Genomic DNA, 17,826 nt, shown 5'->3' with positions numbered 1-17,826 from the left:
AGAAAACACCTGGAGCTCAGTATACTATTTTCCCCTGGCTCTGGAGCTTTACAGTCTTGTGGGATCCATTAAGTTGTAGTCCACCTGTTCTTCCAGTCTGTCTTCTGGGGGAGGGCCTGCTTTGCTGCTTCTCAGGTGTCTTTGCCTGGGTGGTGTTGCCCCACCCCTTGTCTGGGGGCTGGGCTCAGTGAAAGCTGGGCCTGTGTGGCTTTTGTTCTCTGGAGGCTTTTCACACCTCTTCAGAGGATCAGAGGAAAAACGGTGTGCCCAGATCTCCGGCCCCCAAGTGAAAGATCGTGGTTCCCCCCTTTTCAATAAGCCCTCTGTAGCTGCCTCTGAAAAGGGAAGAGGGAAAGGTGGAAAGTCTTGCACTCATCTGACACTAGGCAGATGGATGAGAAATTGCCTTGTAGCAGTCTCTTATAAGACAGGCATGAAAAACTGTCTCGTGGCAGCTCCTTGCCTGTCTAGGATGGTACAAAATGTACAAGGAAGAAACCACTGAATGATTACATGGTATATCTGGTTGAACTACCTCTTCTTTTTGTCCCATCCTAGACAGGCTTATCTCCCCTTGCTTTAAAAGGAACTGTAGGATGTTCCACCAAGACTCAAGAGATGCACCAGCTTATTAGTGTGTCGTGGCAGAGCCATTTTTTTACAACTGTACCCCAACCTTTCATGTCAACAGCTAAGATTTTTTTGAAGCATAGGATATCCCATCATAAACCTTAATTAATTGTACCCATCCTTTCTATTTATCTTAGACAACCTTAGATGAACGTGATTACAACTGAGCATCAGCAGGATGCTCAATCCCACTTGGAGGGATGATTGTAGCTATGTTCCCCATCCAGATCCAAGCCAAGTAAATATGTTGCAGATACCATTGAGATTAACTGTAAAGAGCTACTTCTCTCTTAGGTGGGAGAGTGATTTTTTTTTTGCTTTCCATGTTTGGGAATCCAGCTGAAGCAGTCACACAGACTTTGTCTTGTCTGGCCAGTAGGCAATTGTTCATCACCACTCACACTAGAAAGTTTATTCTTAGTTGTAGTGACCTCTTCGGGGTCATTGGTCAGGATCCAAATCTTTGTCTAAAAGTTGGGATTATAATGTGAGGAATCTTAAGTACCAGAAAGGATTTGTAGGAGGGATGCTACTTTCTAATGTGTACAAAGGAACAGTTATTAGGTTTTTATCAGCACAGTCAGGCTGAAGATGACCAATCCAGCAATAAATTTCAGAGCCATATCTATGGTCTAGGAAAAGTATACAGGGAGTTCTTGTTTTCCTTAAGCAATATGGGGACTATGGAGTATCAGCAATAATATAAGGCTGAGGGGACTCATGCTTGTGCGGAAAATTAAGCTTGTTTAGTCATCTTGGGTGGGGGCCATCCACTTCTAAAATTTTCAGGCCTCAGTTGAAGGACACCCAGTAGAATAGAATCCAGTAGTTAAGTTGAGGGCAGTGGTGGTAGTCTGATATGACAGTCCAGCCCAAGTGTTCAGCAGATGAGAGCCAAGAGAATTTAATAGTCCTCCCACCAATCCTGGCCTCCTAGATTCTAAGGTGTTTCTTCCCCAGCAGCTGGGGTTTTACCTGTATGACCATGTGATCAGTATAACCAATCCCTGAAGCAACTACCTCCTCTTTTTGTCCCATCCTTAATAATTTTCAACCCACACTGTTCAACCAGATATACCATGTAATCATTCAGTGGTTTCTTCCTTGTACATTTTGTACCATCCTAGAACATATCGTTTCCCTGTTATGTAGGTCACACTAGGACCCACCTTATGTATTGTTATCTCATGTCTGTGAACATTACCATCAATATTCAGAGCTTCTCAGATGCAGCAAGTATAACCAGGTGGTAAGAGAGGTACCAGGTTGGAATCTCCCACCGTCAGCTCTTCTTTACCACCCATAAGTTCCTACAGTCCAGTTTCTCAGAGGTAGATAAGAGGAAACTAAGAGTGAGAAGGGTTATTTATGTGTTTTGGGTCTCATACAGCTAGTGTACCTCTTCTTTCACCATATCCCAACCTCATAATTTATCTAGCAGGGAGGCACCCATTTGGAAAATTGCCACAGTGAGAGCACATACTTTCTGTTTAAGTGTGTGCTTCACTGGGAGTATTAGCTGTCTACTTAGCTTTTTAGGTTCTCCTTTAATAGTACATTTTATATTTTAATGGTAACTGCTTCCTGGGTGTGATATGAAGTATATGTCCAGTGAATGCTGTAGAGATTTGCCTACTGCTAAGTATTCTTGGCAACAGAGATGGCACTATTCTTTGACATGATGTGTTTGGGAACTAAAGGGTGTAATATAGTCTACTCAGAAACTCTTGAATAGTATGGCCTGCATCTGCTGTGTGAATGAGAATTGCTGTGCCATACCTGAATAATCAATGCCCGAAGGTATCCTCAAAAGGAAGGTAGAGGGTCTGGATAGTCTGTCTGCCAGGACCTGCCAGGTCTGGTGCCCCAGGCTGTGTGCCCTGGATTTCCTTTGCCATTTGTATTAGTTTCCTTGGGCTTCCATAGCAAAGTACCACAAATTAGGTGGCTTACACACAGAAATTTATTCTCTCTTCTGGAGGCTAGAAACCCAAAATCAAGGTGTTGGCGTAGCCTTGCACTCTCTGAAGCCTCTAGGGAAGACTCCTCCCTTGCCTCTTCCAAGCTTCTGGTAGTTGCTGACAGTCATTAGCATTCCTTGGCTTGTAGATGCATCACTCCTGTCTCTATCTCCATGATCACATGGTGTGTGTCTAAATTTCCTTCTTATAAGGACACCAGTCATTGGATTAGGGCCCACTCTAGTCCAGTATGACCTCCTCTTAACTTGATTACATCTGCAAAGACCCTGTTTCCAAATCAGTTCACATTCACAGGTACCATGTGTTAGCTCTTAAACATATCTTTTTGGAGGAACACAGTTCAACCCATAACAGTCTGCCCTCTGACCCCTCAAAATTCATGTCCTTCCTATGCAAAATACATTCACCAAGTCCCAACATACCCCTCAATTCTTAATTTATTCCAGCCTTAACTCTAAGTCCAAAATCTCATCTAAATATAATAATTTAAAAAGTCCCCAATCCCAAATTCTAAATCATCTAAATCAGAAATCAGTGAGATTCTAGGTATAGGCTGTTCTGGGGCATAATTATTCTCTGTCCACAGACCTGTAAAACTTGAAAACAAATTGTTTACAAAATACAATGATAGGGGACATGTGGCTAGAGGGAAGGCCACATTTGGTGGAGAGTGGGAGGGGACTCAAGATCCTCATAGATTGACTACATTAAACCTTTGATGGTTTGTCAGTGATGTCTCACTTCTATTGACATTTTCATGTTTGGCTTTTCCAGCCTTTGAAACTAAACCATCTCATGTTTTATGAAAGGGACAGTCCACACATCCAAGTGGCTGTAACTGATACTGCTAAATGTATTGTAAAAATTGATATTTTAAGTATGCGTGATGTTTCTCTTAATTGTAAGGAATGTTCGGACAGAGGTACTGGGACAAGTGCCCAGCGAGGCTCTCCCAGCCCAGCCATGTAATATCAGTAAAGCAGTACAAGATGGGGGGATGAATTAACATCCTGATAAAGAGCTGGTAGAGATGGGGTACTTAACGATTTACGAGGCTCTACGGTGGGCTCTCCCACTTGGGTCAGTCAGTCCTAATAAGTCTCTTGAGCTGCAAATGTCAGTGACCGACCACTGTGCACACTAGAGCACCAGTCAGGCACCAGTCAAACTTCCCACCTTTATGCAGGTGGACATTTACCTCTGCAGATAAGGCTTTCTCAGAGGTTGGAGTCCGTGCCAGCACCTTATCCTTCTTGGGGGTGTTGGAACACTGAAGTCCCTGAGGAGGCCTGGACTTCTATGATGAACAGATTAGCTAAGTTAAAGGCTGGTAGTGCACTGAGCCACTATGGCTGTGTATCCACAGAGAAAACTGTTACAAACCTTATATGCAAAATAAAATTCCACCAATGGTCCAAGTTGTAGGCTGTAGTACTTGCCCAGTAAAACACTCCCCCAAAACACATCTTGCTACATTTTCACTGACTCATGAACAATAGCCAACAGGATGGCAGGGTGCTTCAGTACCTAGCAGCAGGATCAAGTCCTAAGCCCCTGGGGGGTCACACATTGTGATAACAGATTGTATAGGATCCCTTACTCCTGTTGTCACCCATGTGGACTCCAGTGGAAAAGGTCCCTTTGACAATGAACATCACTGAAACCAACAGATGTTAGTTTAGGCTGATCAGACCTGAGCCATCCAGAGAAGACCATAGACCTCTGGATATACCATCACACAGGATGAGCGTCTATATTCCAGTACTGAGACCAAAATCAAAGCTTAGTGATTCAGCCTAGGGAAGCCTGACAAATGTGCCTAGAGTGCCCATTCCACATGAATGGTGTACTAGTTTCCTAGGGCTGCCTTAACAGAGCACCACAACTTGTGTGGCTTAAAACAACAGGCATGTATTCTCTCACAGGTCTGAAATTATACTGGAACCAAACCAGTGTTCATCTGCCCCATACAGAGCAAGCCAGTAAAGATTGACACTGAGCTTCGGCAGTGAAGAAAGATAAGCTATTTATTGGTATGGTGCATCCCAAGAGAATGGGAAGCTAATGCTCAAAGTCTCAAACTTACAGGTGACACCTTCTAAGGGCAAAATTTGGGGGAGGGGTTTCCTGAGAAGGTGGATGCTATTGATTGGAGGCCTAGGAAGTAATGTTAACAGATAATAGTTACTTCTGGCACCACTTCATCTGGTCCCACAGAGGTCTGTTCTATCTCAAGATAGAGATGGAATCTGAAAAATATCTTTTTTTTTTTTAAGATTTTATTTATTTATTTATTTGAGAGAGAGAGAATGAGAGACAGAGAGCACGAGAGGGAAGAGGGTCAGAGGGAGAAGCAGACCCCCCGCTGAGCAGGGAGCCCGATGTGGGACTCGATCCCGGGACTCCAGGATCACGACCTGAGCCGAAGGCAGTCACTTAACCAACTGAGCCACCCAGGCGCCCCTGAAAAATATCTTTATATATGTTAGAGATTTCATTAGGTACATCTGGTGATTATGTGTTTAGGAGAGTGCTAATCAGCTGCTTGTATCTGCTTGTGTGTGCTAAGCTAGTGGGGTTGCTTTCCTTCATGTTCCTTTGAATGATACAAGCATTCCTATCTCTTGGTCCTGGATCTGTGTGTTCCCTGGCTGGTCCAGCTGCGCCTGGGAGCAATATGACCCCTAGTGTTCATTATTTCATCCGAACTAACAAGATGGATGCCCGCTTCAAAATCAAGGTGTCAACAGGGTTGTTTCCTATTAGAGGTTCTAAGAGGGAATCTGTTCCATGCTTCTCTCCTAACTCCTGATGGTTTTTGGCAGTCTTTGACACCCATTGGCTTGTAGCCATATCCCTCCAATCTGTCTCCACATTCACAAGGCATTCTCCCATGCCTCTGTTTCCTCTCTTTGCTCATAAGGACACCAGTCATCAGAGCCCACCCTAATCCAGTATGACTTCATTTTAACTTAACTAATGACATCTGCAAAGACCCGATTCAAAAATAGTCACAATCTGAGGCTCTTAATGGACATGAATTTGGAGGCAAGGAGATACTATTCTACTATTCTACTCAGGCCAAAATGAACCATTTTATATTGTAACCATATAGTTCACGGTTCCCTAGTGGTCCCCGACATGTTCTTTACAGCTTACTCTCTCATAATTCCTTCAACAACCTCGCATCACACTGCATCATTTTGCAATGCCCTGCGGGCCAGAAAGAACCAGGCCCAGCAAACCCCTGGGAGAAGCCCTGAGAGCACCTCTGCCCTCCGGGGGAAAACTCTGCAGACGAGGCGTGGTGCCAGGGCTTATGGGAAACGTAGTCCTACGTTTCCTCGTCTCACACGGCGCAGGTTCAGGGAAAGGGTCTTCCATGTTCTCCGAGGCTGCTTGTGCGCATGTGTAACTTCGGTCTCCAGGTGTTTTCCGCGGGTTTCCCCGCCCCGCGGAGGAAATCCTGGAGCGTTGCGGGGGGCTGGCGCTGCGCAAGTGGGGGCGGCCGGTGAGCCCAGGCCAGATGGGCGAGCGCCCGCGGGGGCGGCCGAGGGGAGGGGGCTAGGCGAAGGCGGGTGGGGGCGGCCTCGGGGAGGGACGGCCGGGCGGGGCGCTTCTGTCCCGTGGGGGCCGCGGGCGTCCAAGTGGGGCCGCGGCGTCGGCGGGGCTGCGGGAAGGGGGCGTGAGCTTTGGATCCAGGTGGAGCCGGGTGGAAGCTGGTTACTGCTGGCAAGATGACGAAGATGGGTGAGAGTAGGTTTCTTCATGTGTAAAACAAGATTATGTGCTACGTGGGGTTCTGAGGATTAAAATTTTTTACACATGTTTTTAAAATAGCATTTTCAGTTTTAACGTTCGGAGCAGAGCTTAGTTAATATTAGCTGTTAAGGTTTTTGGAAGATATTTTTCCTTTTCGTTGGCTAAATTTTATTTAATCCTAATAACGGCCTTTAATGTAACTGTTTTCTGTCTTGGCAGACAAGAAAACTGAGGCTCAGAGGGCTCAAGTGAAATACTCAAGGTCTCACAGTTTGGTAGACAACCCTGTTGAAAACCCTCGTATTTCTCACAGCACCTTCTTTAGGGCCCAAGGAAACAACCCCAAAGTGTGTGAGCACTGAATCTCACCTTGTGGTCATGTATTTTGGGATTTCTTGGCATGTCAGAACCCTTGGATCAGACTGCATAATTTACTGCACTGTCCCAACTTTCAGCATCCTCAGTGGCCTTAGAGTTTAGGCAGATAAGTTCTGTGAGATTTTGATCCCTGAATCAAACTTCTAAATAAATGATTTTGTCTTTTAAGCCTAGGTTCCCCCTCCCTTGGAAGAAAGCAGCTTTTATGAAGTAAGAAGGAGGAAGCCCCAGGAACAGGAATCTCACCTTGAAGGTCACTCCTCGGACCTCAGACTTCTCAGCCACAGCTTTTGAGCAGAGGCAGGATACTCCTAGAAAGGAGCAGGTCCTGGGTTTGCATAGTCCGCAGTAGCAGTTCTTTATTCTGCTCAGAATGAGCATTGCCCCGCTATCACCGCATCCAGAGCGCCTCACCATGATGAAAGGTCTGGACCAAGCTTCAGGAAAGATAGGTGAGTAGACACTGGGTGGTAGGTAAGGGGCAGGTTGTGTGGAAAATATTAATTCATTAAAGGGTTCATGTCTGCATGGTCTGCAGGGAGAGATCCCTAGGCACAACTGAAGAAATTCTATCTCCAGCCTTTAATAAACTTGCCCTGCCTTCAGCCTCCACCCACTTTATCTAGATTTTGAGCTGCTCTTCTATGTCCCTCTAGGGGTATGCTGCCAGTCCATCTACCCTGATTTTATAGAGGCATAGAATAGGGTCATCTGTGTCTGCTTAATTTCAGAGCTGAGAAACCTTGACTCTGGGTATATAAGTAGCCTGCCCAGAGTCACCAAGTTTGTTAGAGGCAGTGCCAGGACCAGAAAACTGTCCACGAGGTAAGTCATCCACCAGGTTCTATCGCAGCTTAGTTAGAAACAGTTTTTAAAGTAAGCCCGTCCATGAAGCAACCTCATCTTTTTCTGCAGAGTGATTTCTCTAACTCTTAAGGGTAAGCAACTCAGTAGGAATGTAAGTAAACAAATATCTTGAGTATTTTTCCTACAACACTGATAGTGAAAAATAAAGATTTGTCTTTTGATATCTTTGTTAAATTAGTACTGGATTGGTTCTAAAAGAAAAATGAAAATTTTAAATCATTAGGAAATAAACCCAGTGAAAAATTGCTCAACCAGGCTCTTCAGTTCTGTCAGAGTCACACATGTGAATTCTCCCTGCACATGGTTCTTGCTGACTCTCGGGGGCCAAAGAACTTTTTCCTACAGGGTAACATTTAACTGTCTGGTGGGCATGGGGTTTTAGGAGATGAATCTCAAAAGTCTATAGCAGCCAAATCTCACATGACCTACTGTTTTCTTCTCCCATAGCTGTACATTCAACCTTCTCTGTACTTTCCCAAAAGGAACAGAAAAAGAACAAATCCCAGGTGAGCTGTTTTTCATTTCTCACATTGTTTTCCATTGCATAAAACAATGAAGATAAAAATGATAAAAGCTGTCAAGGAATACATAGAGTTAACAGATCGAAAACAAGGAAAGGTCAGCATGTTAATTATGTGGAGATAATTATAATTGTTCTTCCGTTAGTATATATATTACACGTTATATTGTGTAGCAGTAATTTTTATAATAATAATTATTGCAAATTTATCTTTGATACTCTGTCCAAAAGGAAAATGCTTTGCCTTGACCATAAAAATAAAAGTAATTCTTCACAGAACACAAAGATTTCCTGGCCTGAAGTCTGAAAAAATTCTGTCTTCCTGAAAGTAAGATAGTTGACAATCTCAGTTAACAAGTCTGAGATGAATGCTGCCCATCATCTTCACCTCTGATTGTTCTTTAGTGGGTGCAGAGAGCAGAAGGCCAAAGCATAACTTAGTTGATTCAAGTTGATGATTTTTTTTTAAGATATATTTATTTATTTGAGAAGGGAGGGGCAGAGGAGAGAATCTCAAGCAGACTCCCACTGAGCATGAAGCCCCACGTGGAGCTCTATCTCACGACCCTGAGGTCATGACCTGAGCCAAAACGAAGAGTCGGACAGGACACTTAACTGACTGAGCCACCCAGGTGCCCCTCAGGTTGATGATTTCTTTTGTCTGCTTTACAGTATTGTCCTTTTCCTGTTGCCTTTTAGCAAAGCTTATCCTCATGTGATTATCTTTGGTCTGTTATAATTCTTACCTTATTATTTCTTGACTGATTTCATATTCTGTGGATTTTTAACTATTTCAAAGGATGCACAATCACTCAATTTGAAATTCAAATGCTGAATGTTGTGCTTGTTTAAGTGAGAGCTATTGCTGGTCAGATATATTCTTACTGAGCAAAGCAAATTGTTGATTTTCTGTATGGTTTTTGCAAAGAGTTGGTATACTCGTTTCCTGTGGATACTATAACAAGTTACCCCAAATTTAGTAGCTTAAAACAATAGAAATTTATTCTTTCAGTTCTGGAGACTAGAAGTCTGAAATCAAGGTGTTGTCAGGGATGTGCTCCTGCTTAAGCTTCTAGAGGAGATTCCATCCCCCATCTCTTCCATCTTCTGGTGGCTTTTGGGAGAGAGGCAGGAGATAGAATGGAGAAAAAAACAAAGATGAAGAAAAATAAATATTTTGTAAGCCCTTGTATCAGTGTTCCCCAGAGAAACAGAACCAATAGGATGTGTGTGTGTGTGTGTGTACAGATAGCATATAATATAGACACATGTAAATACACATATGTATACATTCGTTTTATGGAATTGGTGCATGTGATTGTGGGGCCTGGCAAATCTAACCAGCACACTGGAAACTCAGGACATAATGCTGCAGTCTTGAGGCAGAATTCCTTCTTTTGGGGGAAACATTAGTTTTTGCTCATAAAGGCCTCTAACTGTTTGGATGAGGCCCACCCACATTATTGAGGGTAATCTACTTAAAGTCAACCCATTGTAGATATTAACCACATCTATAAAATACCTTCACAGCAACACTTAGATAAGTGTTTTATGAAATAACTGGATACTGTAGCCTATGAAGTTGACACATAAAACTCAACCAACTGAGCCACTCAGGCGCCCTTGACACATAAAACTAACCATTACAAGTCCTATAAGATAACAGTGATCTGTTGTGTTGTATGTATGTGTTGTATGTATACGTATATATGTGTTAATATAAATGGGGTGTATGTATGAGTAAATGCATATATACATATATAAATAAATATGTGCATTTTTATGATCATGTGACTAGTAAACAGTACTTGGCTGGATCGTTTTTATGCATGACATGAGATTTCCTTTTATATTGGGTATTTAACTCTTTAACATTTATTGTGCTCACTGATGATGTTTAGTTTTAGTTCCTCCATCTTTATTTGTATTTTTATTTATCCCATCTTCTTTCCTTTCTTTAATTTTTCTCTGTCGATTATATTTCTCCCTTCCAGTGGTTTGAAAATTCAGTATTTTTTTCCATTGGTTCTCCTGGAAACAGTTAACATAGGTTTATATTTGTATTTTTTCCATCAACATCAAGAATTTTTATTTTCTAGACCTGACCTGATCTTTTGCATGTTTTACTGTCCCTTCCTCCCACATCTCATGTTTTATAGAAGTGATCAGAATCGTTAAAATTTTAATTTTTTTAATTATTTTTTTAAAGATTTTTATTTACTTGAGAGGGAGTGAGAACGAGAGAGATCACAGAGGGAGAGGGAGAAGCAGACTTGCTGCTGAGCAGGGCGCCCGATGTAGGGCTCCATCCCAGGATCCTGGGAACGTGACCTGAGCTGAAGGCGGACACTTAACCAGCTGAGCCACCCAGGCGCCCCAGAATTGTTTTTTAATATAAATTTTTTAAAATCCTTTATTAACAGGTGCAGTATTTAGACATGACTAAGTTATCTGGTTATTCTCTGTAATTTCCAAGGTAGTTGGATTAAAATGTCTATAGATAAGAGGAGGTCAGTGAGCTAGCACCTTGATCTTGGACTTCCAGCCTCCAGAACTGTGGGAAAATAAATTTCTTTTGTTTAAGCCATCCGGTGTGTGGTAGTTTGTTATGGGAGCCTTAGCAAACTAATAACATATGGTAATTATATTTTTAATTCTTTGAGAACACACCATACTGTTTTCCATAGTGGCTGTACCATTTTATGTTCCCACCAACATGCACAAGAGTTCCAGTTTTTCCACAGCTTCACCAACGCTTTTATTTTGTTTGCTAATGGGTGTGAGGTGAAGTGACGTTCTTTTGAGTACTGTTAATCTCCAGTGTCTTTAAAAACAGTCGTTTCCTATTTTTGGAATCATAATAATTACATAGTTTTGTTTTCTTCTTACTCACTTTTTCACTTCATCTGGTGCATGTCTTTTGTGTTACCTGTTCTTAAATTTCTAGTGAACCTTCATTGTCCATCTATATTTATATGTGAAGATTTGGTTTGATTCATGTAGGTAGCTATTGTGAGTTTATTCAGAAATACAGAATGCTGTTCCTTTATCTGTTTTCTCTCCTCAGGGAAAGAACTGACTTCAAGGATTTATAAAGGGAATTGTTGGAAGGATATAACCTGGTGAATTTCCTTTCAGGTTATCAGCAGGGAGTATATAGGCAACTTCAAGAGACTATTGATTTTTGAAGTGGACATTTCCCATACTGTGGATTTAGACCATCATGATCTATCTCATCAAAGACCTGCCTTAAAACAAAACCAGTATCCATTTTCTTTCTGGCTGACTTGGCCATTGCTAGAGCCCCTGAAGCATTTACCTAAAACATTTTTTTTAATCTGATTTATCCTTAAACTATCAGCTGTGTTTATACAGAGTGACAAATGCCAGAGTGGTCTGACACTCCTTCAGTTTATTCCTCAGCCAATCAATCAGCACACTATCCACTTTGAGCTTAGATGATGGCCATATATACTATATACTGAATGTATGCAGACACATACGTGCCACCCATAGGCAGTTCTCACTTTGCACTGTCGTGTGGGGCTATAAAAATGGGCACATACACTGAAACCATGCAAAGCAATCTTAATCATGGGGGAAAGTGGTAGTTGTTCTGTGATGTTTAAATATCTTTAAAAATATTTGTCAAAACATTAAAAATGTGTATAAAAATGAAAAAATACTATAATATTTAGTACTAAGTACCTCTTCATTAAGATCCTTTGGGTGTAGATCTAGAGTGTCTCAAATGGAGGCAGTATTAACATTCCTACAGTCAGGTATTTCTTCTAAAACCCCATTTATATTTGACTTGAATTTCACTTCTAATGTAATCACGTCTCATTTCTTTGCTGCTCTTTCATCTTTGTTGGCCAGTTCCCTTTTGCAAACCATTCAACTATTTTTGCAAAATGCCGTATTGCCAGGAGACAAGGAGGGAACATGTGTTTTGTTGTTTGTGTGTGGACTAAGTAACAGATGTGCAGTGATCAGTCGCTGGTGGACTTTGAAAAAAAAATGACATGGCTGATAATTATTCATGGTGTTTGTTATTTATGTAGTGATTTGTAGATTGAAGAGCAAGCAGCAAAGTTTGTACTTTATGTGATTACTCAGAGTTACCATAGTAACTGAAATCTGACAGTGTTGTTGGGGGACTGTTGTTACTTAACTAAATAAATTGTGGTAACTGAAATTTGTGCATGTCAGGACCATACAAAGTATGGACTACCTGTAGAGACAGACATTCAGACATATATATATATTGCCACAGATTTGTGCCAATTTGATGCTTAAAAGTTTTCCTCTCTTAAAAGGGCGAGTCATCAAATACTTTGGAGAACTCTTGCCTAAATGAACAATGCCAAAATAACCAGATTAGGGCATTTTATATCTTTAAAGCTCCAAATTCAGTTCTCTCTTGATCTTATGCTATTATTTAATCCAGTTTGCATCCATACTAGATTGTAAGCTTCCTGAAAGTAGAAACAGTGTTTTATGTCTTCTAATATCCACAGAAACTAGGACACTTTCATGTATATAACGTATCTTATGCTTGTGTGTATTTGTGTGTGTTGTTTTTTTTTAAGATTTTATTTATTTGTCAGAGAAAGAGAGAGTGCACAAACAGGGGGAGCAACAGGCAGAGGGAGAAGCAGGCTCCCCACCGAGCAAGGAGCCTTCTGTGGGACTTGATCCTAGGACCCTGGGATCATGACCTGAGCCGAAGGCAGACGCTTAACCGACTGAGCCACCCAGGCATCCCTGTATGTGGTTTTTATTATTATTATTATTATTATCATTATCTATTATTATTTTATATTTCTCTTTTTCCTTCCACATATAAAACCAAACAGGGACTATGCTAAGTCTCCTGTATAAACTTTTTCTAATAACCTCAATAGTAAACATAGTGAAGGATTGCTTCCTAGATATATTTACTCTGTCATATAGTTTTGAGCACTTCTGATTGATCAGATATGTGTGTTACAGGGATCAATTTCATTTGAGGATGTGACTGTGAACTTTACCCAGGAGGAGTGGGGTCAACTGGACCCTGATCAGAGGACCTTGTACAGGGATGTGATGTTGGAGAACTATAGCATCTTCATCTCATTGGGTAAGCAAAACTTTCCTGAGTAACATCAGCATGTCCTTTTGTTGTTATCAAAGCATGTGGATCTTTTTTTTTTTTTTTTAATTTATTTGCCAGAGAAAGAGACAGCGAGAGAGGGAACACAGCAGAGGGAGTGGGAGAGGGCAAAGCCGGCTTCCCGCCAAGCAGGGAGCTCCATGTGGGGTTCGATCCCAGGACCCTGGGATCATGACCTGAGCTGAAGGCAGACACTTAACGACTGAGCCACCCAGGTGCCCCAAAGCATGTAGATCTTTTGTAGAGTTTAATGATACTTAGGTTTGGACAGCCAGGAATATTGTTTTCTCACTTCCCAACTGAAAGATGCCAGTGGATTCCTTCACTGTGCAGCTCCTGAAGTTGGACCTTGGTTTTTCTTCTGAGTTCCTAAAGCCAAGCAGCTTTTCCTATGTCCTTTATCATTTTTCATTATCAGGACATTGCATTACCAAACCAGAGGAGACCTTGAAGTTAGAGCAAGAAGGCACCATGGGTGTTAGAGAAAGAATTTGCAAGCCAGTATTACCCTGATGAGTAATCCAGGGGAAATTAGATCCCAGGTGGTTGTTTCAAGTATGTGCATCTTTGGAGTGTTTTTAAGAAGCTCTGTTTGGAAGCGACTAAGGATGCTTAGCCTGCATACCTAAATTCACCAAAGATACACTCTCACACATATATGTTCTCTTTTTCGATTGGCTTTTTAAGAGTTTATTCCCTTTTATTTGTACCTTGAAATTCATTCCCATGTCATATTAATATTTTATGTTGGTTAGTCTCCTTCCTCTAGCATTCTCAGCTTCGTATTCCCTTCATTTTCAAGGACTTCTTTTGTTTTTAGGAATTAATAAATTAGTTTAACCAGTATTAATTGAGCATTTGCTCCATGCCAGTCATGTTTTAAGTGAAAGAGATAGAGCAGTGATGAAATAAATCCCTTGATCTCATGGAATTTGTATTAGCAGGAGAGAGATGCAGGAAGCTGATTGCCATGAGAATTGAGAGTAGAAGCAAGGAGACCAATTAGGAAAAATGACACCCCGTAGACTAGGTTTGAGGTAATAGAGTGTGCATAGTGATGGAATTCGGGCTATCTCTCGAAGGTAGGATTAACAAAATCAGCACCTAGATTCTAATTCATTCTCTCTGAACTCTTTCATTCCTCGGGTAGTTTTTTGGAAGAACAATCTTGTCTACCTGTTCTCCATGTCACATTTACTATATAATTTTTTAATTGAGTACATCTTACTGTGAATTCCACTCATTGTGATTCATCCACTCTTACTGAATCCTTTATTTTCTATTCTTTGTGTTTATTTTACCCCTTCTGTCCATTTTGAAATATATATTCGTGAAGGACCAAATAAATATGTGCGTTCATTGCCAATTTTACTTTCCTCTCTTCCACCACCATCACTTTGTTTGATTGGTTGGTTTGTTGTCACCTTTTTCCCCCAGCTCCTCAGAAAAGTAGAGGGAATGGAAAATGCTGATTTGGTATTACTTTTATCTCAAAAGACAGTCTCTGAAACCAAAGAGCTGGGTGTATAAGGGGTATTTGTGTATTAGCCCAATTTTATTAGAAGTAGTTTCAGATTCATAAGGTATGTTTTTCTTATTTCTAGAAGAATTGAAAGTTGATGGCATAATAGAGAGCAAAGAAAACCAAGACAGACATTTATGGCAAGATGCATTTATCAATAACAAAAAAGTGATTATGGAGAAAGAGAATGTATTAAGAAAAACATTTAATCTGTATATAGACTCTGTTCCTTCCAGAAAAATGTCCAGTAAATATAATCTAGATGGAGTCAGTTTAGAAAATACGTCGAAGTTAACCACTAATAATAAAAACTACTCAGGAAAGAAATCCGATGATGCCAATGGGTACAAGAAATTGCTTCCTGATATTAATCATGAGAAAATTCATACTAGAGAGAAGTTTAATGAATTTAATAAAAATGAGAGCATCTTCTATCATAATGAGGATTTTATTCAGCAACAAAAGATTCACACTGTGGAGCAACTGCCTGAATATAATGAATGCATTAAAACCTTCCACAATAATGCTCTCTTCATTACACATAACAGAACTCACACAGGAGAGAGATCATGTGATTATAATAAATGTGAGAAAACTTTCAGGGGTGAGTCAAACCACATGCTACGTCAGATAATTTACTCAAGGAAGAATCACTATAAATTTAATGAATGTGGGGAAAGCTGTGATAAGTCAGTCCTTTGGAAGAAACATCCTAGAATTCACATGGGTGAAGAGTGTGAGAAATACCACGAGTGTGATGTATGTGGGAAAACCTTCCTCCGGAAGTCAAACCTCACAATACATCACAGAATACACACAGGAGAAAAACCCTATAAATGTAATGAATGTGGGAAATCCTTTTACCAGAAGTCAACCCTCACTGTACATCAAAGAACTCATACAGGAGAGAGACCCTATGAATGTGCTAAATGTGGGAAAAAATTCTACCAGAACTCAGCCCTCCATCAGCATCAAAGAACACACACAGGGGAGAAGCCTTACAAATGTAGTGAATGTGGAAAATCTTTCTCCCAAAAGTCAGACCTGACTGTGCATCAGAGCTCTCACACAGGCGAAAAACCTTATAAATGTAACAAATGTGACAAGTCCTTTAGTATAAAGTCAAAACTCACTGTACACCAGAGAATACACTCAGGGGAGAAGCCCTATGAATGTAGCAACTGTGGGAAAATGTATCATATGAAGTCAACCCTCATTAAACATCAAAGACTTCACACAGGGCAGAAGATATATGAATGCAGTGAATGTAAGAAGACCTTCTGTGGGAAGTCAGTTCTCCTTAAACATCAGAGAACTCATACAGGGGAGAAACCTTATGAATGTGTAGAATGTAGGAAAACCTTTTCTGAGAAGTCAACCCTCAGTAAACATCAGAGAATTCATACCGGGGAGAAACCCTTTGAATGTAACAAATGCGGGAAGTCATTCTGCCAAAAGTCACAACTCGTTGAACATCAGAGAATTCATACAGGGGAGAAGCCCTTTGAATGTAAAGAATGTAGGAGAACATTTTGCCAGAGGGCATCCCTCAATGTACATCAGAGAACACACACAGGAGAGAGGCCCTATGAATGTAATGAATGTGGAAAATGTTTTTATGATAGTTCGACCCTCACTAAACATAAGAGGATTCATTCAGGGGAGAAACCCTATAAATGTAATGAATGTGGGAAGACCTTCAGCCACAAAGCAACTCTCACCACACATCAGAAAATACACAGGAGAGAAACACTGTAAAGATGGATGGTGAAACCGTCTTGCTGTAACTCAGAACTGTTGGCCTGACAAAGTATATCCAAGGAAGTAACCCTATGGTTGTAATGAATGTGGGAAGTCCAACCAGAAGTCAGCCTTCAATTTACATCATAGAACTCACACAGGGGACATCCCTGGCAGTGTTTTTACCAAACTGGGCACAGAGCAAGTCTTTATTTCTCTGCAGCTCTTGCATTCAGGTGGGATGATGTGCATGAGAGCTGGCCAATGGGCTGTGAGTATAATGATGTAATTCACTTCTGGTCTGACACATAATGGCCTCCATGGCAATTCTTTGTATTCTCTGTTCTCTATGGAGTAGGATGTAGAATGCCTTCTGTTGAGAGGTCAGCACTCACTGTGTGTTGATGAACTCACAAGAGTAGAAATCTCTGTCAACATCTTTTTTTTTTTTTAAGATTTTATTTATTTATTTGACAGAGAGAGCAGGAGAGGGACAAGCAGGGGGAGTGGGAGAGGGAGAAGCAGGCTCCCCACTGAGCAGGAAGCCCAATGTGGGGCTTGATCCCAGGACCCTGGGATCATGACCTGAGCCGAAGGCAGACGCTTAACGATGGAGCCACCCAGGCGCCCCTCTGTCAACATCTTGATGTTGAGAAACCTAACCCACAGATGAAACTGGCTGTAACTGAAGAAATCAGAGTTAAGAAATCTTGAGATTGCAACAAATTTAAAAAAGCCTTTACAAAAAGGCATTATCTCATTGAACCTCAGGTAAACTAATAGACTAAAACCGTATAAGCACATGGTTTCTGAAAGCTTTCAACAAAACATACTTTATTGTATTTCAGAGAATTATTACTGAGGGAAACTGAATTTAGAAAATACAGAAATTTTTTTCTTTAGAAAAAAGTTTTAAGTTGTAACATAGGAAATACAGAGGCCAAGTATGTATTTTTCACATTTAGCACAACTCTGATTCTAAGAAAGCTGCTCTGAACAGTAAGTTCATTGTACTTACCACCATGAAATGTGTTCATTAAGAAAACAGCCCCATCTCTGAATATCCTCAAATGTTTACTTGGGGAACCTAAGTAGGTTTGAATGTGCCAAACCCAACTTAGATATAACCCGGGAACTGTGTGTGTAGTAACGTTCTTTACCTTTACTTCTAGTATTGATTGGCAACCGTGGTGCAGTGCAAGTGTTGGCAAACCTTTTCTGTAAAAGGCCGTACAGTGAATACTTTAACCTTACAGGCTACCCGTGCTTT

The 17,826-nt window shown here is 41.1% G+C and overlaps 1 protein-coding gene across 7 annotated transcripts in view; it reads left to right on the top strand.

Annotated features, from left to right (window-relative positions):
- LOC118023474 (zinc finger protein 33B-like) overlaps positions 1-17,061 on the top strand; it is a 51,477-nt gene extending 34,416 nt beyond the window's left edge. For 3 of the 7 annotated variants that reach the window (XM_035024626.1, XM_035024647.1, XM_035024633.1), the window contains 4 exons: positions 6,922-7,204; positions 8,067-8,125; positions 13,135-13,261; positions 14,899-17,061. In XM_035024626.1, coding sequence (XP_034880517.1) covers positions 7,126-7,204; positions 8,067-8,125; positions 13,135-13,261; positions 14,899-16,574 — 1,941 coding nt within the window. In that variant the 5' untranslated portion in view covers positions 6,922-7,125 and the 3' untranslated portion in view covers positions 16,575-17,061. Of the gene's footprint in view, positions 1-5,782; positions 6,124-6,921; positions 7,205-8,066; positions 8,126-13,134; positions 13,262-14,898 lie in introns of those variants that run through there. The other 4 variants (XM_035024663.1, XM_035024640.1, XM_035024671.1 and 1 more) reach the window with 4 other exon arrangements.
- The last annotated feature ends 765 nt before the right edge of the window (positions 17,062-17,826 follow it).

The sequence above is a fragment of the Mirounga leonina genome, unplaced genomic scaffold (assembly GCF_011800145.1).
Source record: "Mirounga leonina isolate KUSES-001 unplaced genomic scaffold, KU_Mleo_1.0 Mir_114, whole genome shotgun sequence".
Taxonomy (NCBI): Eukaryota; Metazoa; Chordata; class Mammalia; order Carnivora; family Phocidae; genus Mirounga; species Mirounga leonina.
The sequence above is the reverse complement of the archived record's forward strand: the minus strand, read 5'-3'. Positions and strand labels throughout refer to the sequence as shown.